This window comes from Bos grunniens, chromosome 5 (assembly GCF_055505025.1).
Source record: "Bos grunniens cultivar Pamir isolate PY7600 chromosome 5, Bosgru_T2T1.0, whole genome shotgun sequence".
NCBI lineage: Eukaryota > Metazoa > Chordata > Mammalia > Artiodactyla > Bovidae > Bos > Bos grunniens.
This window is the reverse complement of record NC_141169.1, coordinates 115341394-115367181: the sequence shown is the minus strand read 5'-3', so window position 1 is coordinate 115367181 and position 25788 is coordinate 115341394. Positions and strand designations below refer to the sequence as shown.

At 61.2% G+C, this 25788-nt stretch overlaps 1 protein-coding gene across 7 annotated transcripts in view; it reads left to right on the top strand.

Annotated features, from left to right (window-relative positions):
* SCUBE1 (signal peptide, CUB domain and EGF like domain containing 1) overlaps nucleotides 1-25788 on the top strand; it is a 127101-nt gene that overhangs the window by 67046 nt on the left and 34267 nt on the right. For 4 of the 7 annotated variants that reach the window (XM_086403187.1, XM_086403180.1, XM_086403184.1 and 1 more), the window contains exons 5-8: nucleotides 6683-6808; nucleotides 10898-11014; nucleotides 13709-13798; nucleotides 25523-25639. In XM_086403187.1, coding sequence (XP_086259313.1) covers nucleotides 6683-6808; nucleotides 10898-11014; nucleotides 13709-13798; nucleotides 25523-25639 — 450 coding nt within the window. The remainder of the gene's footprint in view (nucleotides 1-6682; nucleotides 6809-10897; nucleotides 11015-13708; nucleotides 13799-25522; nucleotides 25640-25788) is intronic. The other 3 variants (XM_086403185.1, XM_086403181.1, XM_086403186.1) reach the window with 1 other exon arrangement.

Below are 25788 nucleotides of genomic sequence, written 5' to 3'. Positions count from 1 at the left end.
GGCCGGAGGGCTATGAGAAAGGCCGGCTCCTCGGAGCAGACAGATTGCCCCCCACGCCCTGCCCGCGTCAGATGCATCCATGAACTTTGCTTTACAGAAGACACAGTGTGTGCACGCTGGTTTGGGGCAGGCAGATTCTCCCATCGCTTACCTCTGCACACGCTCCTGTAGAGCTACCAAAGCTGATAGAAGGCCTTTGGGAAAATAGGCCCCGGTTGGAAAGGGCCGTGGGGCCTGCCCCAGGGCCTCAGGAGGACCAGAACCCGGGGAGGGGCCACCAGAAGGACGCGCAGGGCCTTGGGAGAAGGAGGTGTGGCCCCGAGTTCTCATGCACCACGTGGCCCTGGTGCGTTTTCCCTTCACCTGATCCAGGCTCGTGGGCTTGTGTGTGTGACTGCCATGGGCATACCCCCATCTCAGGCTTACAGGGAGGGTTAAGTGAAAGGAGAGTCAGAGCCCAAGCCCCCACGCCCTGACTTTCGGAACACTGAGAGGAGAGGGCTCTGAAATGTGTCCCAGTCTAGCCTTCGTCCCCGTCCCCACAGCAGCTGCAATCCCTTCAGGCTCCTTTGTTGTGTTCAGGGTGATCACAGTAGCACCCCCCACCTGCCTCCAGCTGCACCCCGACCCCGCAGACAGCCTCCATGCAGCTTCCAGAGACCTTTCTAGCACAGAGCGCATCCCCACCTGAAGCAGAGGCCCTCAAGTCCTCACCTGCCCCCAGCCAGCCTCACTGGCCCCAAGAGGGGGCCTGCACGCTGAGCGAGCACTGGGAGGCAGGTCCCCCGAGTGGCCACTGGTCACAGGTGAAAACCAAGGCTCAGAACGGTGAAGCGATTGCCCAAGTTCTCTCAGCAAAGGTCAGAGTCTGAGCACGCACCTCGGCGAGCTGGCCGCGCAGCTGCTGCGCCCTCACGGCTCCCGCCCCATCCCAGGCACCGAGGAGACACGCGGTCCGAGCTTGCAGGACGTAATTGGATTGGGAGGGGTTGGATCAAATTAGATTCGACCTGGCGAGCAGCCTGGCCTGACTGGCACCAAGCTCCCAAGGGCCGGGGTTTCTGGGAACAGCGCTGAAACCCTATCTCACTTTCCCGCGAGGAGGGGAGACGAAGGGGGCTCTCCGCTGGACTCCGCACTGCGTGGTATCAAGATGGGGAGCGGGGCTGAGGCTGCGGGTGCCCCTGGTCCCGGCCAGCTCTCCTGTCCAGCTCCCAGGAGCAGGCACGGTGCAAAGCAGGGGCCGCAGCAGGGCAGACTCAGCCAGGTCCATCAGCCCCGCAGGCTCGCAGAAGCCTGCTCTGTGCCCGGTTTGGGCTCAGCCCTTTGCTCTGAAGGAGCCTGCAGGCTGGCACCCATGGAGACGGCTTGCCAGCCGGAGCTGATGGGGATGGGCCTGGCTGCCTCAGCAGATGGGGCCACAGATGGGTGAGGAGCCTGACTCCCCTTCCAGTGTGGCGCTCAGGACCCCTCTCCCGGAGCAGAAGCCCTTGGGGACGCACCCCTTGCGTGCCCTGGGGGTTCACCTTGCACACTCAGACTTCCACTGGGCCCCATGGCCCTCAGCAGAGCTGTCCGCTACCCCTGAGGCTCCGAGGCACAGAGGAAGCCGTGCTAGGCTCCAGGCGGTGGGGCCCGCGTCCTGTTCCCTGCCCCACCCTGTGCCACCCGAGTCCCTCAGCTCCCCTGACCCCATCTGTAAGGTGAGGCACTGAAGTGGGCCACCCTGGGGTCTCAGCCTATATTCCATAGCCTCCCAGGGCGTCGTGTTAAGTGAGGGGCAGGGGTCCTTGTCCCACAAGAGCCTGCAGGACTTCTCAGAGCCTTTAACCTGTGTCGTGAGTTCCCTGCCTCGGGCACCCTGAGGTGCTGCGTCTCACAGAACTCACAACAGTGCGTGCCGCAGTGGCGCTTCCCAAATTCCCTGAGCCCCTCGCCTCGTCCCCCAAATAAGGCAGCGGGTTTACTCTGCTTGAAGATAAGGAAGCCTTCACGTCTCTGTCCTCTCTCCACCAGGTTTCTCTCCTTTGCTACCCTCCCCTCACTTTCTCACCCGCTCCTTCTCTGCTTTCTTTGAGTTACTGCTTGCTGACCCCTAACTCTGGTCCAGGCCCTGTGCTGGGAAGTTAGGATACAGAGAAGAGTAAAGCTCAGGTCTGCCCTCAAATTACCCACAGTCAGGAGAGAGCAGCTGAGCGGCTACTCGCATTTAACACGGGGAGAGTGAAGCGGAAGCCACGGCTAAAAGCTTTGCTTTTTAGGAACCTGCTCTGGGCCACACACATCTCACAGTCTTCTCAGTCTTCTAGTTTGAGCCTTACGGCCACCCTTGAAGGTAAAGATGCTGACAACTCATTTTTCAGCTAAGAAAAGGGAAGAAGGCCTCGGACTAGGGGCCCAGGTATAAGCAGGGGGGTCCTGGGCCCAGCCCCTCGTGCGCGAGGCTCAGTCTTCCTCAGCGTGTCTTGATGGTGTAAGCACCAGGCCGGACCTTCAGTCTGGTACCTTGGCATTTGCTCCCCAGTAAGGTGTCCTAATCACTTGCCATATGCAGCCAGGATGCTGGGCATGGGACACAGCAAGGAGACACAGCCTCACGGAGCTTGCTGGCTGCTGGGTGCGCCAGCCCTGGGTAGACACGCACCGGAGGAAGTGCAGAGCCTGACTGCCTCCCACCCCTCAGCGCTGTGCCCGCTGAAGGATGGGACAAAGCCAGGGGATGCACTGCACCCAGAGCGAGGGCATCGGGCAGCCGACAAGGGGAGCCACTCAGCTTGGGCCCGGGGAGGGCAGAGCCCAGCCCTTAGCTCTCCCCTTGCTCAGAAGGCGGCCACAGTTGACCTTGGTCAAATGAGAGCCTGGGACCCTTCTGGGAGCAGCTGCCCAGGTCATGGCCTCCCTGCTTCCTCCTGTCCTGTGGGGAGACTGGAGGTGGCCGCTGAGGGAGAGTGAGATCTCAGAGGACAAGCGGGTGAGAGTCGGGACCCCCATGGTCATAGAGCACCGGTGCTGAGGAGCCTCCCACTGTCTGGAAAGGCTGGAGGGGGGCCTTGGCTTTGGGCTTCAGCCAGAGGGACGAGGCTTCGGGCAGACTTAATGGCTCTGCAGGAGAGCTGAGGCTCCAGCCTCATGCTCCGCGGCAGCTGGGAGAAGGGCAGGGAGGAGCACGGGGTTCTGTGCTTTGTCGAGGGGCTGCCCAGAGAGCTTCCCGGAGTCTGAACCTGCCTTCAGTTTTCATAGGCTCTTAATTCTGAGGACAGTTAATATTGACAGGTAGATTGAAGGCGGGAGGAGAAGGGGACAACAGAGGATGAGAGGCCTGGACTTTAGTTTGAGCAAGCTCCAAGAGTTGGTGATGGACAGGGAGGCCTGGCGTGCTGCAGTCCATGGGGTCGCAAGGAGTCGGACACGACTGAGCGACTGAACTGAACTGAACTGATCAGTTTATTAGACCAGCTCTGTGCCGGCTTTTCCCGGTTCTGTTCACCCCAGAAAACGTGTGCCGCCTGCCAGCCATCTGGGTCCCACACGGGTTGCACAGTGAACCCCAGAGCAGACAGCCAGGGATGGGAGCCCAGCGGCCTGGGTTCCAGACCTGCCGTGTGACCTGGGACATCCCTCCTGCCTCGAGGCCTCTCGCTCCCCATTTGTAACCATTTGTAAGATGGATGGCCGGAGCCATCCAGCCCTGACCGTCTGTGGTTCTGCCGGCCGTGAAGCCGACCTGCTAGTGGCCTGTGGAAGCCGGTGCTGCCCCAGGGTGGAGGGGAACCACGTCCCACAGTTCCCGCATCCCGCTGAGTCACCTGGCCCCTAGCTAGGCAGTTGCAGCCCTCTGTGGAGTGGTTGCTAGGGTCAGTTTTAAATGTGATGGCGATCATCTGACAACCACCATCTCAAGGAGAAGGTACCTCGGGAAGCTCTTGGGCTGAGCAGACTCCAGCCGCACGTGAGCCTGGCTGTGGGTGGCTGCTGCTCCCAGCTGTTTGCTCCCCATCAGCCTGTTTCCCAGGATGGGGGATGCTTGGGGGAGGAGACCCAGCCTCTGCCCCAGACCCTCGTGGAAGAGGGGCAAGGCTATCCCATTTCCCCTCCCTTCCCTGTGGGGACAGTCAGCGGCAAGCCCAGCCAACCGAGAGGCTAGTGGAGGCAAGAGGGACAAATGCCTGGAGAACTAGGGGGCAGGGCTCCAGGCCCAGCTGTGCCCCCAGGAGTTCAAACAGTGTGGTCCAGAATCAGTACCCACCCCTCCTGTCTCCTCTGCAAAGACTTCTCCTCTCAGCCAGCTCTCCCCTTGTTTGGGGAAATAGTTTATAACAAACGATATGCTAATGTTAGGGCCTCCCTGGTGGCTCAGAGGTAAAGAATCCACCTTCGATGCAGGATATGCCAGAGACTTGCCAGTTTGACCCTTGGGTCAGAAGGATCCTCTGGAGGAGGGCATGGCAACCCACTCCGGTATTCTTGCCTGGAGAATCCTAGGGACAGAGGAGCCTCGCAGGCTATAGTCCGTGGGGTCACAAAGAGTTGGACACGACTGGAGCAACTGAGCACACACACATACTAAATGTTAATGTGTAATAAATTTTAATTTTCAATAGTAAATATAAATTTCCCCATTTAATCTCTAGTAAGTATTTATAGCCGTAATATATTAAACACATAAACCCAAGCTCTTCAGGCTCCAGTTTGACAATTTGATTTGCCTAAGTGAGAAAAATCGAGGCAAAGGAATAGTAAGAGTAATAAAATCAGATGAAACCAGAGGTCAGCAAAATGCACGCTTCATTCATTTTGATTTGTCTTGTTTTGTTTTATTCAGCTTCAGACTCTTTTTCGGTCTTGACTGTAGCTGCCAGGGTGTTTGTGTTTTGAAATATCTGTCACTGCCCAGTTGCCCTGAGCCCGTGCTTACCGCGGATGAGGTCTCGATCGAGCTAGTGCTCAGCTGGAACGGGAGACCCGTGAGTCACCTGGGGGAGGAGTCTCCGGGCCGTGTGGGCAGACGGCAGCTCTTGTTTCATCCACATTTAGCCTCTTGATGGACTTGTGACCTCTGCCCTCTCACTTGACCCCTGACCTCATAAATTCTGGAAACTCCTCACAAATCACCAGGAAGATAAACATCAACTGGGGTCAACTGAAGGGGGTTCCAAGCCGCTCCAGGCAGACCGGGAGGGGAGATCAGGTCTTCTGGGGTGGAGAGCACGTCCCAGCAACACGGGTGACTCGGGCGAGGGACCAAACGGGCCGCCCCAGGGAACCCTCCTTCTCGCTGATGACTCCAGGGTCCTCAGTGCATTTTGGTGAAATTCTGGGCACGCACATCACTGGGCAGCGTGTGGAGGCCAGAACTCTGGGGCGAATGGTCTGTAGTCCCTGGCCTCAAAGCCCGTGGGCAGCCCAGCTCTGCACTCTGAGGCTGTGGAGGGCGGGGGGTGGTGGAGACTGGGGTTTATAACCCAGGGCCCCGGTCAGGTCCTTGTGGTGCCTCTCTCGGTGGAGACTGGGAGCCTGGGATGGGAGGAGACTGGAACCCAGCCGGCCTTCGGAGCTACAGGGCTTCTGAGTCAGCTGGAAGGGCCTGCCGGGCAGGGCCAACATGAACGGGGCTCCAGATAAAAAAGCCTGCTGCAGCTAGAGCATGGGGGTGCCAGAACAGGAAGTGAGGGGGCCCCCCCTCCCTGCCCACCCCACCGCAGCAGTCTCCCATTTCTGAGTTTCCCAGCCAGCAGGGGAGTCCCTGGCTAATTGCCTTTTGAAGTTGAGGCCTCAGAGGAAAAGGTGCCTGAGATTTGCAAAAAATTAAGATGGATTTAAAAAGGAGCATCTGCCAACCAGCAGGAATCTCCGGCTGAGATTAGGAACACAGTGGTGTGTGTGGCCTGACCTGGAATAAACTCAGTGGGCCTGAAGCATGCGGGGCTCTGCTCTGGGCTGGGCGTTCTGTGGGTCCGGGGGAGTGTGCTGCAATGACCAGGTACACGTGGAGACCCCCTCTGGCAGCTGGGTGTTGGGGGGTCGTGGTTAGTTCAGGGCCCAGCCGTGGCGCTGATGAGGACAACCCTCGGTTGCCCTGAAGCCCAGGGGGCCAGCACAGCAGCATTGACTTGTGCGGGAATGCAGCGAGGGGGGCTGAGCGGGCTGCCGGCACCTCTGGGTGCAACAGGTGGAGGCCAGCCAGGGCCTCCCAGCCCCCCGACCTGTCTGCACTCCTCTCTAGGCCCAGGCAGACACGAAAGTCTCCACCTGCCTCACGGGGGCTGGGACATGCCTGTACAAACTGAAAAGTGTTGTACACCACTGCCATCCTTTTAAATCCACCCCCACCTGCTTTAGTGGGTAAACCATCCACAGCCCTGACCTGAAAAGCGCTCTGTACAGCCCAGGCCCTGTAATCTGACCCGTGTCAGGAACACCTCCTCTGTGGGTCCGGAGAGCTCATTCACATCCCTTAGACAAGGCCTGGCGCCTCCATACCTGGGTACCGTGTCCTTGGCTTCTCCCTAAGGGGTCTCCCTCTGGGTGGCTAGGTATGCCCCCGAGTGTGCATGCCACACGTGTGCTAATGGCTGCCCAAGAACATGGCGTTTGATGGTGACATTTCCCTGGTGGTTTCCTTTAAGCCTGAAATTTTCTCCCTCCCTGGTCCCCAACCCCTCTCTCGTCTGTCTCTTCCCAGAGGGTATGAACTGCATGAACAAAGACCATGGCTGTGCCCACATCTGCCGGGAGACGCCCAAAGGTGGGGTGGCCTGCGACTGCAGGCCCGGCTTTGACCTTGCCCAAAACCAGAAGGACTGCACACGTAGGTAGATGGGGGCACACGGGTCTGACATCCGCACGTGTTCCCTGCCATGGCTTGGGGCGGTGGGGGGGGGGGTGCTGTCCAGTCTGCTGGACGTTGCTCAAAAAATGTGCTCAGTCCCCTGGGATGGGGAGAAGGGCAGGGCCCCAAGGGGACTGGGAGGCAGGAGGGATGGGGGCCGTGAACCCCAGACTCAGGGTTTCCCTAGTGTGATACCACGGACACAGCCCCAGGCCTGGGCCGGACCTCACACAGGGCCCTGTGTGGTAGCCCTGTGATGTTCGCTGTAACCCCTTTCTTCCCCACCCTCTGTCCCGCGGGCCCTGAGCTCAAACTCTCCAGCCAGAATGGAGGGGCCATGCGTTCTCAATGGGCCAGGGCAGCCCTTGGTAACAGAACGCTATAAAGACGGCGGGGAGCTTGGTTGGTGGGGGCCGTCCCGGCTCAGGCTGTGCTGAGCTTATGCCAGGATCAAAGACCAGAGCTCATTGCCTGGCTTTGCAAGGCCCACTGTCCATGAAGATACCCTGGGAGATCGGGACTGAATGAACTCCCTTGTCAGAGGTGCCGCTTCCAGACCAGCTTGGAGGTCAGCCTGCAGGACTCGAGCGTAGTCTGGCCTCTTAGTGTGACCACCCAGCTCCCGAGCAAATGAAGTAGGACGATGGGCAGACTCACTCAGCACTCCAAGCCCCGGCCACAGGGCAGCCTCCCGGCGCTGCCCGGGGAGCGGCGGGCACAGCCTCTGCTCACTCAGCAGCCAGGGTCCCCGGCCTGACAGGATGTTTGCCTCGATTCCGAGAAAGAGCAGAGGGAGGCCAGTGTAGGCGCCGCCCATCTCGGCCAGAGACAGGCCCGCTTTCTGCTGTAGGAAAGTGGTGTGGAGGAGCCTGGGTCCAGCTCCCTGAGAGTGCGCCCAGCCTGACCCCTGAAGCAAGAGACTGAGGCCAGCAACCCTCCTAAAGGAAGCGGCCTTTCTTCCCATTCTTCGTTCTGTGGAGAAGGCAGCGGGCCCTCGCCGGCCTGTCATCCTTGGCCATCGTGACTCTCTCCTCTGCCTTCCACTCCCCTCAGTCACCGAGAACTTGGGGGACCACAGGTGTCACAGTCCGTCACCAGGGAGCTCGTGCTCCTGCCCCTACTCATGACTGGTTGACTCCCCAGAGAGAAGCCACTTCTTTCTGCCCAGGTTTCGTCCCAGGTGTGGAGCAGGCTTCCTCTCCTGATCAGTTCTGCAGGACCACAAGGATCAGCACGCATGCTGCCCCCAAGGGGGGACCGATTAGGGACCCTGTGGGCAGGGCAGTGCCCGCCTGCAGTCCTGGGGCTCCAGCCAGGCCCTCCTGTCCTCTGCACCGGATGAGCCTCTGCAGCTGCAGAGAAGCCTCCTGCCGCCTGGCAACCTGTAGAATAGAAAAGGCCTAACTCTAGCTTCCCGGGCCTGCCGGTTGGGTACTCTGAGCTCCCTCGGGACAAAGGCCAAAGACCAGCATATGTGGCACGGGCAGGCTCGTGTGACAGGCTTGGCCATAAGGGAAGCACACTCCTTCAGTCAGCAAGACTGGCTGAAGCCCGCCCTGGCGGAACCCTGAGCTCAGTGCCGGGGAGAGAGCTGTGGGCCACAGGAAGTGGCTGGGACCAACTGACTGGCCACCTAGTCCTCCAGTTCTGTGTGGGACAAGTGTTACAAGGGAATAGTTTGCTCAGAGAACATCTCTTGAGGGGCGAATCTGGTCTGGGAGGTGGAGGTCAGGGACAGGGAGGCTCCGTGCACTGCTGAGAAGAGCTCAGCTCGAGCCCTGAACTTCAGCTGAAGCAAATGGCAGCCCCGCCCTCTCTGCTCGACTGCCGAGTGCTGCCCAGGTGTGGGAAGACCCTGCTCCCCTCCCAGAGCCAAGGAGTGGGTGACCGCCCTACAGCCCTCCTTCAGAGGGACTGCACCCTGGCCGTCCACCCAGCCAGCTCTGGTGTATTCTGTGGGGTTAATGTGGCAGGATTAGCGTAAAGTCAGCTCTGAGACGTCCAGCTCACCTTTGAGGTCACCTGCGGCCCCGGAAATTCTAGATCTGGAGTTGGATTCGGGGCTGAGGCCTGGCCTAGCCTGCCCAAACTTTCCTCCCTCCAGAGCCAGCGGAGGTGTTCTCCGTCCTCCTCTGGCATGCCCAGCGCTCAGGGCTCCAGTGTTTATTTCCACGAACGAGCTGGCGGCTCTCTGGGTGCGCACAGCTCGGCCTGTGTGGTCTGTGAGTCACTTAGGCCTACCGTGCAGAGGGAGCGAGAGAAAGAGGCCCCAGAGCGGCCTCAGACGGGCTTGCGTTCTCTGCAGAGTCACTGGCAGGGTGCAGGCCGTCTCCTCCAACCCAGAGCTCAGAAGAACTGTCTCCTTGCCGGCCCCCGCCTGCCCACCCTGACAGGGGTTGCCTCAGTCTGGAAAGGCACGGGACGTCCAGCCCAAGGTGGGGCTCTGCCCTCACCTGAGATCCGTGTTAAGCAGCAGCCCCTGGGGTCTTGGCTTCCCCCAGGCTCCTCCACTGCAGAGAGACGAAAGGCCCCGAGTCCAGGTTGTTGGCATCGGGGAATGCCAGCAGGAGAGATGCTCCCATGCAGTGGGGCCAGAGGGCCAGATCCCGAAGCAATCTGCGTGTCCTTGCAGTGTCACCCCAGAAGTTGGGTGCCTCCCTTGGAGGGTGGTGAAGTTGCCTGTGAAAGAGGCAGCCCACCAGGGCCTCTGGTCACTAGGGTCAGTGTCCGGGACGCTGAGCAGGACTCATTCTCCTTGCGTCGTCCTCACCCAGCAGGGAGACTGGCCATGGCCAGTTTGTCAGGGCCAGCGTCGCTCAGGCTGGCAGCCCCGGGGCCCCCGTGCTGTTCTCTGGCAGAGGCAGCCGTGGAACCCAGTCCTGAAGCTCTGGAGTCCTTCACCCGGGAGCTGCCACCTTCTAGCCCCAGCCCTGCTGCTGGGTTCACAGAACATCATTCAGGCTCTGCCCATTTGGAATTTTCTGCCCCTCTGACCGTGCTTGGTCTGAGATTTATTTCTGCATACTTGATCATTATTAAAGTTTTCAAATAAATTCAGAAAGTAGGTCCAATGCTGGGCAAACGGTTAAGGTCCCCAGGAAGACACCCTGTCCTCAAGGCCCTGGAGGACCATTTGCTTGCAGGTGGTGGGCACCCTGCCATCTTCAGCGGTAAATCAGGGGCAGCAAGACGCCCTCCCGTGGAGATCCTGGGTCTCCTTGAGCCACATCCCTCACCCTAGAAGGAGAGAACAGTCGAGTTTTCCCTACAGCAAATGAACTGCTCATTTTCCCTACTTCAGACTGGCCCCTGCTTGTTCAGCGCCCTTTTCAGCAGCCCAGGTACTGATGCCCTGAAACATTTTAAGATTCTGGGCTGCAAGGCACCAGCTCCCACAGGCCACAGACACTGCACGCTATGTGACAGGTTAAAAGGCCTTTTCGAAACTGCATCTGAGATGACCTTAATGCACATATGTTCTGTCTGTTCAGACATTTCCTTGGGAGAATTAGGGCTCAGGACGGATAGAGATTGAGGGGGCTGCCAGGACTTGGCGAGAAGAAGCATCCATGGGGACATCCTTCCACACGCCCTGAGGCACAGGCGAGGAAACAGAGGTCTTCGAGAGTTGAAGAAATGAGCGCTCCTCATAGAGGCCCGCCACCCACCACCCCCAACCTCTTCATGTCCAGCCCGTGTTAACAGACACTTGGCCCATCCAGACCGGCTGTCTTAAAGTGCCCTTTGCAACATAGAAAGGATAAAATCGTCCAGCTTAATCCCTTTCTTTCAACCAATGCCACCTGAGTGCATCCGCTGTGTGCCCTGTCCGAAGTCCAGATGACCCAGAGTCCATTCTCTGTCCCTCCCCAGGGCCCCTCTAGGGAGTGAGCGGTTCCCTCCACCAGCCCAGAGGAGCTGATGTCCAGGGAAGTTTGTGCCTCAGACTCATCATCTCGCGCCCTCACGCCCCTCCCCGACCCCTCGAAAGAAACGGCCGACAGCAATAAACTAATCGTTTTTGTTGTTCTGTTTATACACACGTACGTGCACTCGGGGCCTCACCAGTAACCTGTAACTATGGGAACGGAGGCTGCCAGCACAGCTGTGAGGACACGGACACGGGCCCCACGTGCGGCTGCCACCAGAAGTACGCCCTGCACTCAGACGGCCGGACGTGCATCGGTGAGTAGGCGCCCCTGCCAGTGCTCGCGCCCTGTGCCGCCCCGCCCCCCGCGGGACGCTCCCCCCACCCACCCACCGCGTGGCTCGATAGTGGCCACGCCCCATGGCGTCCTGGTTTCCAAGGAGGAAGCTCGGGGAAAGGAGACAAGGACGCCCCCTGGGGCCAGTGGGGCGCGCTCCGGGCGTCCCCCGGGGGCAGCTTTCTGCAGACACTCAGCAGGGTCGTCCAGCCCCCAGGACCAGGCGCCTCTGCTCTGTGTCGCTGCCGGTTTTCTGAGGGTCCTCTTCCTCAGTGGGGGGAGGCGGGGGTGGCCCCAGGCAGGTGGCCAGCGGGGAGGAGGAAGTGTACGCGCCTTGGAGGGCAGCTTCTGTTCCGGAAGCACGGGGGTGTCCTCCCCTACCGGGAGACACGCCGGAGACTCCTTCCCCTCGTAACAGCCCCCCACCCCGGCGTGGTGCCAGCCTGCCTCCACAGCATCTGGAAAACCAAGAGGTTTTCTCAGAACCTGCTTTCAGTCTTGTCTGTCTGGAACACCTGGGGAGAGTGCCGGTGTGAGTCCTCGGTCGGGTCTGGGTGACTTTTAGCTGCTCTCTGCTCCCGAGCTACGGGGCCTCTCACCAGGCCTGGTCCTCCCCACCCAGCCACCCACCCACCACCCCCCAAAGTCCGTTCTTCTCGGGCGCCCCCTCCCGACACCCCGCCTGTTAACAGGAGGATCAGTTTCACTCTGTCATCCTCCTTCCTCCTGGTCCTTACTTCCAAGGGGAATCTTGAGTATTTGTGATCATCTCAAGTTATAATCGCCAGTAAGTTCTTTCCTCACTCAAAAAGAACAGCCAATTTTTTTTTTAACTGAGAGAAAGAGGAAATTCAAACTTGGTGCCCAGAGTTCATCCTCTTCTTTCTCTTTAACATTGGCAAACTTAGGAAACCTGCTACAAGTCAGTTATTGTATTCATTAAAAAAAAAAAAAAAAAAAGTCCCTTTTTTATTATCAGCTCAAAAGGTATTTCTTGAGGGATTTTGGAGTAACAGGAAAGGGTTGGCAAGCCAGCAAAGCCACGAAGCCCGGGGTTTGCTGTTGCAGCCTGTTGGGCCCTGTGACTGCTCCCTGTACCCTGGGGAGTCGGGCGGAGGGGCATCGGAGGTCCCCAGCCCCGGCTCTCGACCCAGGTGCTGCTGCCTGCGTGGTTCTCCCTTCCTCTGTGTGGTCTCTCCTCTCAGACAGCCGTTTTTGGTTTCATTTTAATCTCATTCCTCCTGCTTTTCTGGTGATGGTCCCTGATTGCCTGTCTTGTCTGATAACTGACCTTCATGAATTATTTTCAGAGCCAAAAGCCAAATCAAACCAACCAAAAGAAAACAAGCAAAACAAAACAAACAAAAAAATTCAAAGCCAAACCCGGTCTCAGACCAGTGTCTCTATTGCAGCCTGATCCCATCTAGAACCTCCCCTCCCGCCTCTCTCCCTGTCTCCACTGTGCCCCGGGGGCTCTCCTGGGCCGCCAGCCCCCCTTCCTGTCTTGTCTGCTGGGGTCTCCTGCAGCGGCCGCGCCTGCAACGGAGCCACCTCTGCCAGCCCCGGACCAGCGCAGACCGCTGCCGGCCAGACGCTCCCCAGCCTCGTCTAACACCTTGTCTTTGTCCACCCGGCTCATCCTCTATTATTTTTATTTATTCATTTTTTAATCTTTTAATGTCTGCTGCATGTGTAAGTCCCTGCTTGGATCTCCTCTCTGCCGTAACTCCCCCGCCCTCTCCTGCCCCGCCCCCCTCCTTAGAAGTCCTTTTCCAGGCCCAGCTCCAGGGCCCTGCTTCCCTGGCCCAGAGAACTTTTCACCTGCCTTTGCCCCTTGCTCCTCGGGGCCCCCACCCCTCCGAGGGGAGGAGGTGGCCCCCCACATCTCCCACCGAGCACCGACGTGCAAGCCCTCTAAAACCTCGCGAGCTTCTCTCCGGGAAGCATCTGGCAGCTCCAGGCACCCAGCCGTCTCCCTCTGCACACTCCTAAATGGCCGCCCCCCCCCCCGCCCCCGCCCCGGCCCCTACCTTGCAGCCCCTCGTTAAGCACTCCACTGTCTCGCTCCAGTCCTCCATTGACAAGCAGGCAACCAGCGCTGCCCAAACAGCCCCCCTGGTTTCTGTGTCTGTCCGGTTGGGTCCACTGTCGAGTGTGTCTGTGCGTCTGTTCCCCTGTGCGTTTCGTTCTCAGTCTTGCATGAGCGTTCGACCCACGTTCACGCCTTTGATGAGACGGGGTGTCTGCCGCCCGGGCGCGTCCATCACCGGACCTCACGGCGCTCTCCCCTTGTCCTGTCCCTTGTCCTGAGCCTGCCTCTCCAGCCCAAGCCGAGCGTCTGTGCCCGCCTGCGTCCTCGCGCACTCGGGCGGCTGCTGCCCGCCTCGCCGGCCCTCCGCACGCGGGGCCTGTCCGCTCTGAGCTCAGCCGCCTCCTGTGCGCGTGTCGCTCGCAGATGGGCCCTGAGGCCCATCCGTGCCCTGCTGTAGTCGCCCCTCCTCTACCCGCACCCGGCCCTGCCCCGAGCACGCCACCTGAGGTTCCTGGGATTAGCCCCTCGGCGAGGACGCCGCGCCGCCCTCACGCTGCGTCGCTCTGCGTGCGCACGCCGAGAGGCGGGAAGCGGGCTCTCATTAACCACCGGCTCCGTGTTTGTCCCTTACTTGTGTTTTAGAAAAGGATGAGGCTGCAATTGAGCGCTCTCAGTTCAATGCCACGTCAGTAGCTGATGTGGACAAGCGGGTGAAACGGCGGCTCCTCATGGGTAACACTTTTCTTCCACTTCCTTTGTTGTACTTGCACCTTTGTGTGTGTGTGTGTGTGTGCGTGCGTGTGTGTGTGGGGTGTGCCAGCGTGTGGGGTGTCCGTGTGCGTGCTCGTACGTCAGGCCGTGAGTGTTGTACTGGCGCATGGACTGTGAGTGTGCATGTGTGGGGGCTGTCTGTCCGTGCGGTGTGCCCGTGCGTGTGTGGTCGTGCGTGCCACGTGTGTGAGTGTGAGTGTGGGGGGCTCTGCTCCAGATGTGAGCTCACTTTTCCCTTTTTAAAGTTTTTACCCTCATCGAACACGTGTATTTCTCTGTGTGTTTGTTGCAAAGAACCCAGAGCCAGTGTCTAGGGGCCCCTGCGTGTAAGGAGATGTGTGCTGTGAAGCCCTCTCCTCGCAGGAACGCCCACGTTTGCAGTCAGGATCCCAGCATCGGCAAAGCAGCAGGAGCAAGGGTGTGAGTGTAGAACAGGGGCTCGGACAGCACGTCCTTATCCATCTCCTTGCCGGGAGGAGCCAGGTCCAGGGGGAGAAGCCACATCCAGCGGGAGAAGCCACATCTAGGTCCAGGGCGGTGGGCTCTGGGGGGCGTCCGGTCCACCCTGCTGGCTTTGCAGTTGGGAAACCTGGTGCCCAGAGAGGGGAGGACCAGTTAGGGTCACCTAGCACCCCCACGGTTGCTTCCCTGGTGGCTCAGACGGTAAAGCATCTGTCTGCAGTGCAGGAGACCCAGGTTCGAGCCCTGGGTTGGGAAGATCCCCTGGAGAAGGAAATGGCAATCCACTCCAGGACTATTGCCTGGAAAATCCCATGGACAGAGGAACCTGGTAGACTACAGTCCATGGGGTCGCAAAGAGTCGGACACGACTGAGCGACTTCACTTTCCCTTCTGGCCCCAAGGCTCCCCAGACCCATGAATGACCGCAGCCCAACCCCGCTGGGCTGGCAGTCTCAGCCCACTTTTCCCTGTTCTCCTTGGGCCCCCACTTGCCTTGGGGGGGTGGTCTCTGTGAGGTCAGCTGCACTCCAAGCAATGCCCACCCCCCCCCCCGCCCTGTGCATCCAGACTGTAAGGAGTCTTGCCCGGAAATACCTGGGGCCACTCAGGGCAGTTGATGCCAGGCAGGGGAAAAAAAGGAGAAAATAACCAGTCTTCTGCCGAGCTCAGTCTGCAGACCAAAAGAGCCGTCTGTCTCCTCGTTCATTCTTCCCTCTGGCCCGTCGGTGGGCTGCTGGCCCCCAGGTGGCACTAGGAGCACAGCCGTCGGGTCACCTGGGGTGGTTGAGACCGCCTTTGTGGCACTCCGGTTAGGTCACAGCAGCCTTGGGAACTGTGGAGTCAGGCAGTACACTGCCCAAGTCTCAGGAGGAAACCGAGGCTCGGGCTAGAAGCCTACTCTCTGCGGGTTCTCTGTGCAGGGCTGTCTCGTTGACCGGGGCCATCTGGGTGGCCTGGGATGAGCTGGAAGGGGTGGGCTTAGAGGCTCCAGCAGCCAGGCCTGTCCACTCCCACCTGTGCGAAGCGGGGAGTCAGCACTATGGAAATGACAAGGTGCTCGGTGCTCAGAAAAGAGGAGGTGGCAGGAACCTGCAAGCTGCTGGTGCTCGGAGGCCCAAGAGGGCCCGGGCCCTGAGGCCTCACTTGCAGGACGGGGGGCACTGCTGCCCAAGGCCAGAGCGCCCAGGAGCTGGGCTCCCAGGTGCCAGGCCCCCCTTCCCAGCAAGAGGATGGTGGTGGAAGAGGGCTGAGCTGAGTCAGCATCAGGCAGGTGGGTGGAGAAAAGGCCCCCGTCCATGCTCTTGTCTGGAGAGTTGGTAGAGAGAGTGGCCCAGAGCCCAGTTCCGAGGTGGGGCTGGGAGGTGAGGAGGAGGGAGCCCTGAGGACACAGGCACCCAGGCCTGGGGCGCAGGTCAGGGGACCCCTCGCCAGGCACAGGGGGTGGGGGGGGCAAGATGAATGCTGATTGGCTGCCCCTGCACACCCCCCTGGTGGTAGAAGCTCTCCCCTCTCAACGCCCTTAGAACCTGTCTGGCCCCCCAGACAGGAGAACGTCCCCCACCCTGCCCCTCTGCCACAGGGGGACAAGGGCCCACAGCCAAGACTGCATGCCCAGAACTAGGTAATTATCCTCAGAAGCGCCCGAGAAAGGCACCGTCTCCAGTACATCCTTCCTCCAGAGCTCACGGTTCTTTCCCCTCGGAGGGCAGCCTAGGGTAGTACAGACCGAGGAGCCTGTCGGACTACAAGCCCACCTAGAAGAGCCCCACTGGGGCCTGGCTGCTCCCAGGCTGGATGAATAGAGGAAAGGAATGGCTAAAGTGAGGGCAGTGACTGTCCCCACTGTGCCCTGCTGGTCCGAGCATGCCTGGGGCACAGGGTGCAGAGCCTGGCCCCCGCGTGGAGCGTGGAGCTTGGAGCCTGCGGCCGGCAGTCCTGCTTGAGCCCCGTTTTAGGTCCTGGTGCGGGGAGGCGTGTGGAGGAGGCAGGGGAGAAGGAGCCGGCTCTCTTGTTCAGGAGCCGATGAGACTCGGAGGAGTTCCATTGCAAGGGCAGACCCTCGGCCGCTCTTGACGTCTGCAGTGGCCAGCACGGCCCCACAGGAGGGCAGAGACAGGGGCTGTTGTGAGAGAAGACGGGGCCGGAATGCCCCCGCATGGTCTGCTGTGAGCAGGACCCACTGCAGCCCTGGTGCCCGGCTCCCTCAGAGCCGGGCACGTGTGCTGCGGTCTCCTGCTGGCTGAGATGGCCTGGCAGGTGTCTTCCGGCCCTGAGGTGTGATTATCGCCTATGTGGCCGGAGTTTGTTTTTAGGGTGGGTCAGACAGGACTGGGAGAGGGGGCTCCCTTGCCCCTCCAGAAGCAAGTGGGCGCACGGCCGCTCCTGGCAGCCCTGAGAGGCTCCGTGGTGCAGACCCGGCCTCGCCACCCCCAGCAGTGACCGCACGTCAGCAGCAGGCCCAGGGTGAAGCCCCTTCCGTGTCTCAGAGAGGGTAAGCGCCCACAGCCCACCTCCTCACTGCAGGCAGCCCACCTCCTCACTGCAGGCAGCCCACCTCCTCACTGCAGGTGGCCCGCCCAGATTCGCCTTCCCCAGGTGGAGATGGACCATTCAGGTTTTGTACGCGTCCCTAGGCTCTTTGGCTCAGAGTTATTTCAGACATATTTTGTGCCCAGACTGCAGAGGTCACAAGCCCCTCGGCCGTCTGTGAGTTGTTGAACTAGCTGTCTCACCTCTGAACGCTGAGAGCCGGGAATACCGGGACAGACGCAGAACCAGAGAGGACGCAAAACGTCGGAGCTGAAACCCCGGCACTTTCCCCCATTTCAGCCTCTCAGCTCCTCTCTGGGAACCTGCTGCTCCTTGCTTCCCCTGGGGCTGGCATTTTGGGCACAGGGTTCCCGAGTTTTGAAACCCGAACCCATGAGCGGACCAAGATCCAGCAGCACCTCTCTCTCGTCCGAGGGCTGGCTGCAGTCCTCAGGGGCTCCCCGGAAGGGCAGCGGGCTGGAGCTGCTCAGAGCCACGTGGCCCTGCTCCACCCTTGGGGCCTCAGGCATCCCCAACAGTTGCTTTTGACGGCTACCCCCAGTCCCTGAGCCCAGGCTAAGCACAGGCAGAGTTACTCTGAAAGAGGCCTCAAGGATGTAACCAATTTTAGATTCCCATTAAAGTCAGTTAAAATGTTTGGATTTGAGGGCTGGGGGGATAAATTTCTGTTATCTGGCGGACTAACTTGTGAGAAACGTCTGAGTCCCAGCTCAGTTTACCACAGGCCGCTGGGACCCTGCTTACTGCTAGACTCACGGGACCCTGGGAGTCAGACTTGTCAGCTCCAGGGCTTGAGTCAGCGCCTTTCCCATAAGTGTGCCCGGAGCAGACGCCGGATTTGTTTCCGTTGCTGCTGTTCAGAAGTTGCCACAGTCTTAGTGGCTTCAGTCGTGTCCGACTCTTAGCGACCCCATGGACTGCAGCCTACCAGGCTCCTCCGTCCATGGGATTTTCCAGGCAAGAGTACTGGAGTGGGGTGCCATTGCCTTCTCCCCTTAGTGGCTTCAGGCAACACCAAAGCATTGTCTCCCAGGGGTCAGCAAGGGCCGCTTTCCCTCCGGACGCTCTAGGAACGGATCCATGTCTTTGCCTTTCCTGGCTTCCAGGGGCCACCTGTGTTCCTTCGTGGGGGCTACTTCCTCCGTCTGCAGAGCCCGCAGCCCCGTACCCCTCTGAGTCTGCTTGCATCTCCACGCCTCTCTCTCTGGCCTCCCGATTCCACCTCTAAGGACCCCTGTGACCACACTGGGGCCCGTCCAGATAAGCCGGGGCAACCTCCCATCTTGAGCTCCTTAATTCAATGACACCTGCAAAGTCTTCCTGCCACATGGGATTATGGGGAACTAAGATACGGCCCTTTTAGGGGCTGTGGTTCTGCTGACTAGAGACAGTCCAAACTGGGGCTGGGCAGACCCTTCCCGCTCATCGGTCAGCTGCAAGCTCCACTGACGCAGAGCCTACTGCTGCGCTATCCCTGGATTTGCCCCTGGAGCCCCAGTCTCCCCGCACAGCGCAGGAGCTGGAAGCGTGGGAGCCACGGACGGGGCCCCAAGCCCTGCCCCCTCACCCCCTTCAGGGGGGCTTCCGGCGGCCCCTGCAGTCTCCCCAGCGGTGAGCACCCCTGGCCCCCCACCAGGGCAGTCGGCACACAGAGAGCCCACGCCCTCTGCTTCCCGGTCAGCCCCGTGAGTCCCCCCACAGCCCTGCGAGGCAGCTGTCCCCACTCTGCAGATGAAGAAGTCAAGCCCTGGGTGGGGAGGAGACCCAGCCTGGGCCATGCGCTCGGTGAGCAGTAGTCCGGGTCAAGGATCCAGGCCCATAGAGAGTCCAGGGCCCTCAGTCGGGAGCAGAGCAGGCCAGAGGCTCTGGATGAAGCTCAGATGTGTAGGCCTGGCAGCCAGTCGGGTGGACTCGCCCTTCCTAAAGGCACATTCACAGCCTGCCCTCTGAAGGGCCCCCGAGAGCCCGGGAAAGCAGAAGCGCCCTTATTTGAGGCCCCGGGACCACAACATAGCTGACCTTTAGCCCCGACTTCCTTGGGGTCCTGCCCTGACTACAGCCTCACCTCCTGAGCACCTTGAGGGTTGGCGCTAAAGTAATTCCCATTTTACTGGTGAGAAAACTGAGGCTTAGAAAGGTACCTTAGAAATGTACCTCCCACGGCTGGCAGCCACCCGTCTCCTGCCCCCCTGCACCTCTGGGCAGGGCACCCAGGTTCCCCTGCCACTGACAGGGCTGGATGTTCCCCAGCTGGGCTCAGGAGACCCCAAGGATGGGCCAGGCCAGGCCGTTTGTGCCGGGGTCCGGCATGCACACAGGGCGGCAATCAGTAAGGGGAGCTATTGACAGAGCCCCAGGAGGGGACAGAGGGCTGGAGACCCGGAAGGCCAAGGGCAGCCCAGGCAGGGTGCAGCGATGGCAGGAACAGCGGCTGGCGTGGGGGCACAGACCGAACCCCGTGCTGTCCCCAGCCTCCTATAACCACACACGTGACCTCCCCGAGAGGTCACATCTCTCGAAGCTCGCATGCCTTCTCCCCAGCCTCCCAGCTCCTCTGTCCCCTCGGGTCACCCGCCTGCCACCTCCTTTCTGCAGCCACCATCTCTAGGGTCCCTGGGTCCTTTCACTAACCTGCGCCCCAGACCCCCTGCTCCCCCCTGAATCCCATACCCACACATTCTCTCACGTCCACGTGCCCCTCAGGCCCTGCACACGCAGCCTGTCCCAGGCTCCCTGTGTCCGCGGGCCGTGCCGCCTGCCACTCGGTACCTGGTGCACTTCGGGTACCTCGGTACCCGGGGCCATCCTTTGCACTTCTATCAGGCAGAGGCTTGTCCAGACCTCACTGGAGCCTCCCCGCCACCCCCGTCCCCACAGCTTGCCCCTCTTCCACCTGCACCTGTTTAGTCACAAGTCTGGGAGGGAGCCCCCGACGGGGCACAGGTCTGATAGCCTCTGGGGACACCACTGCTCAGGGCTTTGATCAGAGCCGGAGCCCAGGAGAAGCTAGTTCGCTTGGAGCAGGGATGAAGGCTTCCTGGAGGAGGTGCCCAGGGAGGAGCAGGACCTCGCTGCCCACTCTTTCATGCAGGCACCTGTCTGGCCCGGAGAGAAAGTGCGGGACCCGGAGCCTGGATGAGCCTGGCTGTGGGAAGGGGCTCGGGTAGACCCGAGATGAGGGAGGTGGGTGACACAAGGCAGGTCCCCAGGTCAGGCTCAGCAGGGAGTGGGGAGCAGCTGGAGGGAGATGGAGGGTGGGACCCGAGGGCCAGGCAGGCACCCTCCTCCAGCCAGGGCTGAGCCCTGGGCCCTGAACCTGTGTTCACCCCTGTCCCTGAGCTGATGCCCAGCGCAGCCGGCCGCTGGTCAGCAGGGGTCCCAGGCAAGGCTCTGAGCCCCTGCCCTCAGCTTAGGCACACACACGTCCACAGTCTCGCTCACACACTCAGCGTACACACACACCAGGGCTAGTGGAAGGGGGCGGGACATGACGACTTAGCTATGTCAAGAGGTCAAACGAGATGGGGAGCGGGGTGCCCGACAGGGCCTGTCAGAAGAGGCGGCAAGGGCACTGCTGGCCCTGGGCGGGGAAACTGAGGCTGGGGCCAGCCCACGGCTCCCCTGCGAGCCGGGCAGAACCAGGGTGCCTGGCGCCTGGGCCCCCGGCACTCTGGGGACCAAGTCTGGCTGGAGGGGCAGCAGGGCTCCAAGGGACGGTCACCAACCTGTGACCTTCCTGGGGCTGCTTCCGCTCGCCAAGCCCCATGCGCCTTCTGTACTGGGGGTATATAGCCGTGAGCCCTCCCTGCTGAGGGTGGGCCTCGAGTGAGAGGCCGCATGCAGGCCCCCCATGCCTGCCCTCCGCGGCCTCCACTTACAGAGGAAAGGCAGGAACCACGGGACAGGGAGGGGCTTGCTGCCACGGTGAGCCCTGCTGCCCACTTTAGCACAAAACCTCAGTGCCCTTCTGGGCCTTTCAAGATCCCGCAAACCAGATGAAGACACCTCCCCAGGTCGGCCCACCTCACTCCTGGCCGGCCCTCCCCTGCCCTCAGCGCCCCGGCACGGGCTGCCACGGACCACAGGGTGCCATCCTTGAGTCCAGGAGATTCTGCCCTCTGAGCCCTGGTGAGAAACCCCTACCCACCAGGCAGGCCCGTGGGAAGGGAGTTGCCCCTGGAATCACAAACCCACCTGGTGCCTCAGGGGAGACAGTCCTACCAACAGAAACCTCCCCCACAGCGAGCCGCCCCATGCAGGCCTGCAGTCCTAGCCTCCACCATCGCTTGCTTCCTAGCTGCCCTGACCCCCCTTCCCCCACGACTCCCACACTCGGCCGTCACCATCACACCAGCCTGTGCCCTGGGGACCAGCTCCCCGCAGAGGCCCGGGCGCTCTGGGGCGGCTGCACCCAGCACCCCGGCCTAGCGGGGGCCCATGAGGAAGGTCAGCCTCACTGTGGCACTTGGCGAGGGACCCCAGTGCTTACGATGGGCCTCAGGGTGACCGGGGGCTTGGGGGGCCGGCACACAGAGTGACCGGGCAGCAAGGGAGACTGGCAGCTGTGTCAGGGCCTTGCCCAGGAGTGTGGCTGTTACCCCAAAGTGTTCGGAGCCACGGAGGGCTCAGGAATCAACTGAGGGAGAGGGTTCGAGGACAGGGAGTCCACAGTGGGCTCCAGGGGACCCCTGGGGCAGAAAGGCAGGTGGGCCAGCCCTGACAGGCTGGACACATCTCAGTGGGGGCTTTGGGCTGCTCCCGCCAATGGGGTGAGGCCTTCAAGGGTCAGGGCAGACCTGGGGCTGGCAGCGTCTCTGTAGGTCACTGGGCCAAACCTGACTCACCTGCTCAGAGCCTCTCAGGATGTCAAGGGACTTGCCCAAGCCCGCAGGACCAGCATCAGGAGTGGTGTTTTCTGCCCTTATATACCTCCTGTTTCAGCCACTACACTGTGGCTGAGACGGTCCTTCAGGCTGGACTTGGCCCCAGACCTAGGGTGGTGCACCCAGGCAGTGCCAACTCAAGGGGCCATACCACCGTCCATTCGCGTCAAACCCTGGCCGGGCTGCGGGGCAGGTCCAGCCGAGCAGCCGCCTTGGCTGCCCGGTGTCTGCCCCCTCTGCGTCCTGGGCTTGTCACAGGGCTTGGCTTGAAGCAGGGCTCCCCAGGGAAAGACTAAACACTGCCCTTTTAACCCATCTGGGTTTTCCTGCCTGCTGGAGAGGGCTGTTCACCCCCAAGTCCCTTCCCACTTCAGTCCCCCGACCCCAGGCTCAGCCTCCCCCTGGCCCAGTGGCCAACCCAACTCTGTGGGGTGAGAGTTCTCCCCACTCTCTTGGCGAGTAGGCCAGGCACTGGGGCCACCGGCTGTGCTGCGTGACCCGGGCCCCCCGCCCCCGGGCCCTGCCCTCAGAAGGGCCCACGGTTGGCTGAGTGCTCGGTTGTCTTGAAATTCTTAACGATTTTTGATCAAGGGCCTTTCATTTTTATTTCACCCCGGGTCCCACAAATCATATGCCTAATCCTGCCTAGAAAAGGTACCCACCTTCTCTGAGCCTCAGTTCCTCCACCTGCAAAAGGCCCCCCCCGCTCCTGGGGCTCTGCGAGGCCTTGGAGGTTGGAGGATGAGATAGTGCAATGCCAGCTGCACGGGGCGACGCCCCAGGAGGGGCCCTTCCAGGTGGAGAGGAGAGGCTTTTAGAAAGACCCAGTGGCTGTCTTGGAGAGGTGAGTGCAGGGAGAGAGCAGAGGGCTCAAGGGTCCAACGGGAAGTCTCGAGACTCTGGGACAGCGCTCTGGGGTTTGGGGTTTGCCTTTGCCCCCTGCACCTAGCCTCCAGCCTCCTTGGCTGTGTGCGCTCCTGGGTGAGATGTGACCACAGGGCAGGCGCCCTCAGATGCCAGCTCCTTCTGGCCCCTGGGAGCCAGTGGGAGGTGGGTGAGAGCTGGAGGAGACGGCCTGTGCTGCTGGCCCAGAGCCGCTCCCTGGGCCAGAGAGCCTGCTGCCGCCTTTTGCCCTTTGCAGCTGGGGTGACCCTGTAGTCACGGGGGAGACAGGGCTGTCTGGTGTCTGCGTCTGAGGCAGCGGTGGCCTGGCGGCAGGCTGAGTAGCCCCTGGGCTTGGGGCGCAGAGAGGTGAGGCTGTCCTTCGAGGTGCTTGGAGACAGGGGGCCTGAGGGTGACCCAGGCCAGGAGCCCCACCTCGGAGCATCCGGTAGCCTCTGCTTGGAAACCCCCCTGGGATGAAGCTCTCAGTCCCGCTCAGGCCAGCCTGTCAGTCCCCGGCCCCCACCGTATCGCCCAAAGGACTGGCTGTGCCTTGCTGTCAGCTTTTCCGTATGTCTCCCCCTCAGCAGTGTACATGAACCTCAGGACATGGGTGGGCACAGCAGAAAAGGGGCAGGGGCAGGTCCCTGCGTGGACAGGCTGATGGCTGGCTGCTTGCTCTGCTCACTGCTCCCCGCCCGGCACAGGGCCCGGCAGAGAAGGCCCAGAGTGAATGCCGGCTCTTAGCCTTACCATGTGAGCCCCAAGGCACTGGCTGCCCCGAGTGGGGCGGTGGTCTAGAGGAGAGGGACCACTGAGGGGTCTGTTTCTCGGGGTCACAGCCCCCAGTGCCCACGGCGCATCCCACCTCCACCACCATGGAGCCGCCCAGGTGTCCTCCCACTGACACCGCGTGAGGCCTCCCAGCTGCCCCCTTCCCTGCTCCCGGTATTCCCCCCGCCTCTCCCAGGCCTGGGCCTTGGCCACCCGCACCCAGAAAACAGGCTGTCTATGCCCTCTCCAGAGAGGGGTTCTGAAGGCAAGAAAGGCACTGGGGGGCGGGGGTACCTGGGTTCTGGGTTTGAGAGCAGGAAGCGGGATTTTCCCTCTGTAACCTCAGGAGAGGAAACTAACATTTGTTAAGCGACTACCGCAGGCTGGGCCCCAGGCTGGGTGCTGCTGAGGGTGGGGTTTCTTTGACCCCAACCTGGCCCTGGGGACAGAAGGCTCCCGTCCCTCGCCAGGTGTGGGTGCTGGGATAGAGCCCCAAGGTCTGGCCTACCTGGGTCACTCAGTGAATGACAGAGTCAGAGGCACCCCCTGGCCGCCCCGCATCCCCTGGCCCCAGGAGGCAGGTGGGTGGGGAGACGGGAGGGCCCAGGCGGTGTACACGGCGCAGAGCTCAGCCCCTGCTAACGTTGAGGTCAGGCTGCGTGAGCAAAGCGGGGTGAGGGGCAAGGGCCTCCTTTCTGCATCTGGGCCTCAGGAGGCTCCTTGTGAGCTGGCATTGAACCGTGAGCAGACAGGAGGCCTCCAAGGCAGCGGGCAGCACACTCCACAGCAAGGAGGTAGACGCCGCGCCCAGCCAGCTGGGGGCCGGGCTGTGTGGAGACAACGCCGAAAGGCTGGGGAGGGTCAGAGCCAGGAGACCAGCCTTTCAGTAGTCGGCACAGCTCGTTCTCTCACAGTGTAGACTTTAGCGTCAAGGAGCAGGTCTGGTGGCCCCCAGCAGGGCGCAGCCCCTGAGTTCAGGGTGTTCAGGATGACCCCCACTGGCACCGCCCCGCAGAATCACATGCACACAGGGAGAAAGCTGGGTTTTCTCCTCTCCCTGCTCCGCCCACTCCCAAAAGGTGAAGTTCACAGGAAAGGCATTAGCAGCAGGGACTCCTGTACGCAGTCATCCCCAGACTCCTCCTGCAGAGAGCCAACGGCCACTTGCAGGAATGCAGGCACCATGGAAGGACAGACAGAATAAACCGGTTGGGAGAAACTTCAGGGAAGAGGCCACTGGGGCCAGGCCCCCGGGGGGAGCCACAGTAGGCAGGCAGGGGATTTCCGGTTATATGAGCAGATGCCCTCAGCATTTCACTTCCTAGCCGCACAGAGGAGAGGGACGCCCACTCAGGCACAGTTCCCACAAGACCAAAGGGTGCCAGATGCCCAGGAAGAAACCTGGACTGAAAGGCCCAGGGTCCCGGGAACTAGGCCCCTCCGTGTGCCCCAGGGACCCGGGTGTGCCAGCCCCTTCCCCGGGCCTGGGGAGGCTCACTCTCACCGTACGACAGGCTCAGTGACCTCCGTGATGCCCCCAGCCACTCCAGCCCCTTTGAATTTGCAAAAGAAAAAAGAAAAACAAAAATCACTAGACTAGCTTCAAGTGGACAAAAACCAGACACCTCGGGCTTATCGCTCAGTGAGAACAGATGTGGGGCTGAGAGCCTTGTCAAGGTGACAGATGGTGTGTGGGCCCTGGGAACCTCCCCTTGCATCTCCACGGCCAGGGCCCCAAACCGCTCCATGGCTGAGACGAGCTTGGGAACCCCAGTAACAGCCAGTCTGGATTTGGAGTCTGAATCCAGGCAAGGCAAGGGTTTTTAGGAGTGTGTCCCTGGGCGGTTAACTCCCAGCCGGACCCATCGCTGCTCTGGCCCCCGCTAGTGGTATTGACCCTGTGGGCTCAGCCTCCTGCAGTTTGCAAAGCTTGCCCATCTGCCGTCATCTCAGGCAGGGGTGGTGTCATTCTCCCATTTGACAGATGGGTAGCCTGAGGTTCAGAGAGTCCCCCACCGCTAGAATTCGAACTCAGGTCTCCGGTCTCAGGAAACCTCCCCACCCACGGGTGGGGAAAGGCAGGAGGCTTCTGTCCCAGGAGACTGAGACCCTGTCTTCCTGTCTCCCTCCTCAGAGACGTGTGCGGTGAACAACGGAGGCTGCGACCGGACGTGTAAGGACACAGCCACCGGCGTGCGCTGCAGCTGCCCCGTGGGGTTCACGCTGCAGCCGGACGGGAAGACGTGCAAAGGTGAGCGCGGGCCGGCCCCCTCACCGGCCCGGGGCGGGGCAGGCGGTGCAGGTGCACGCGGCCGCAGCGGTGAGGGTCAGAGAGGCTAAGAAGAGGGAGTCGGGCCCAGCGCTCCACAGTGGGGCTCAGGGGCCCCTGGTTCCACTGAA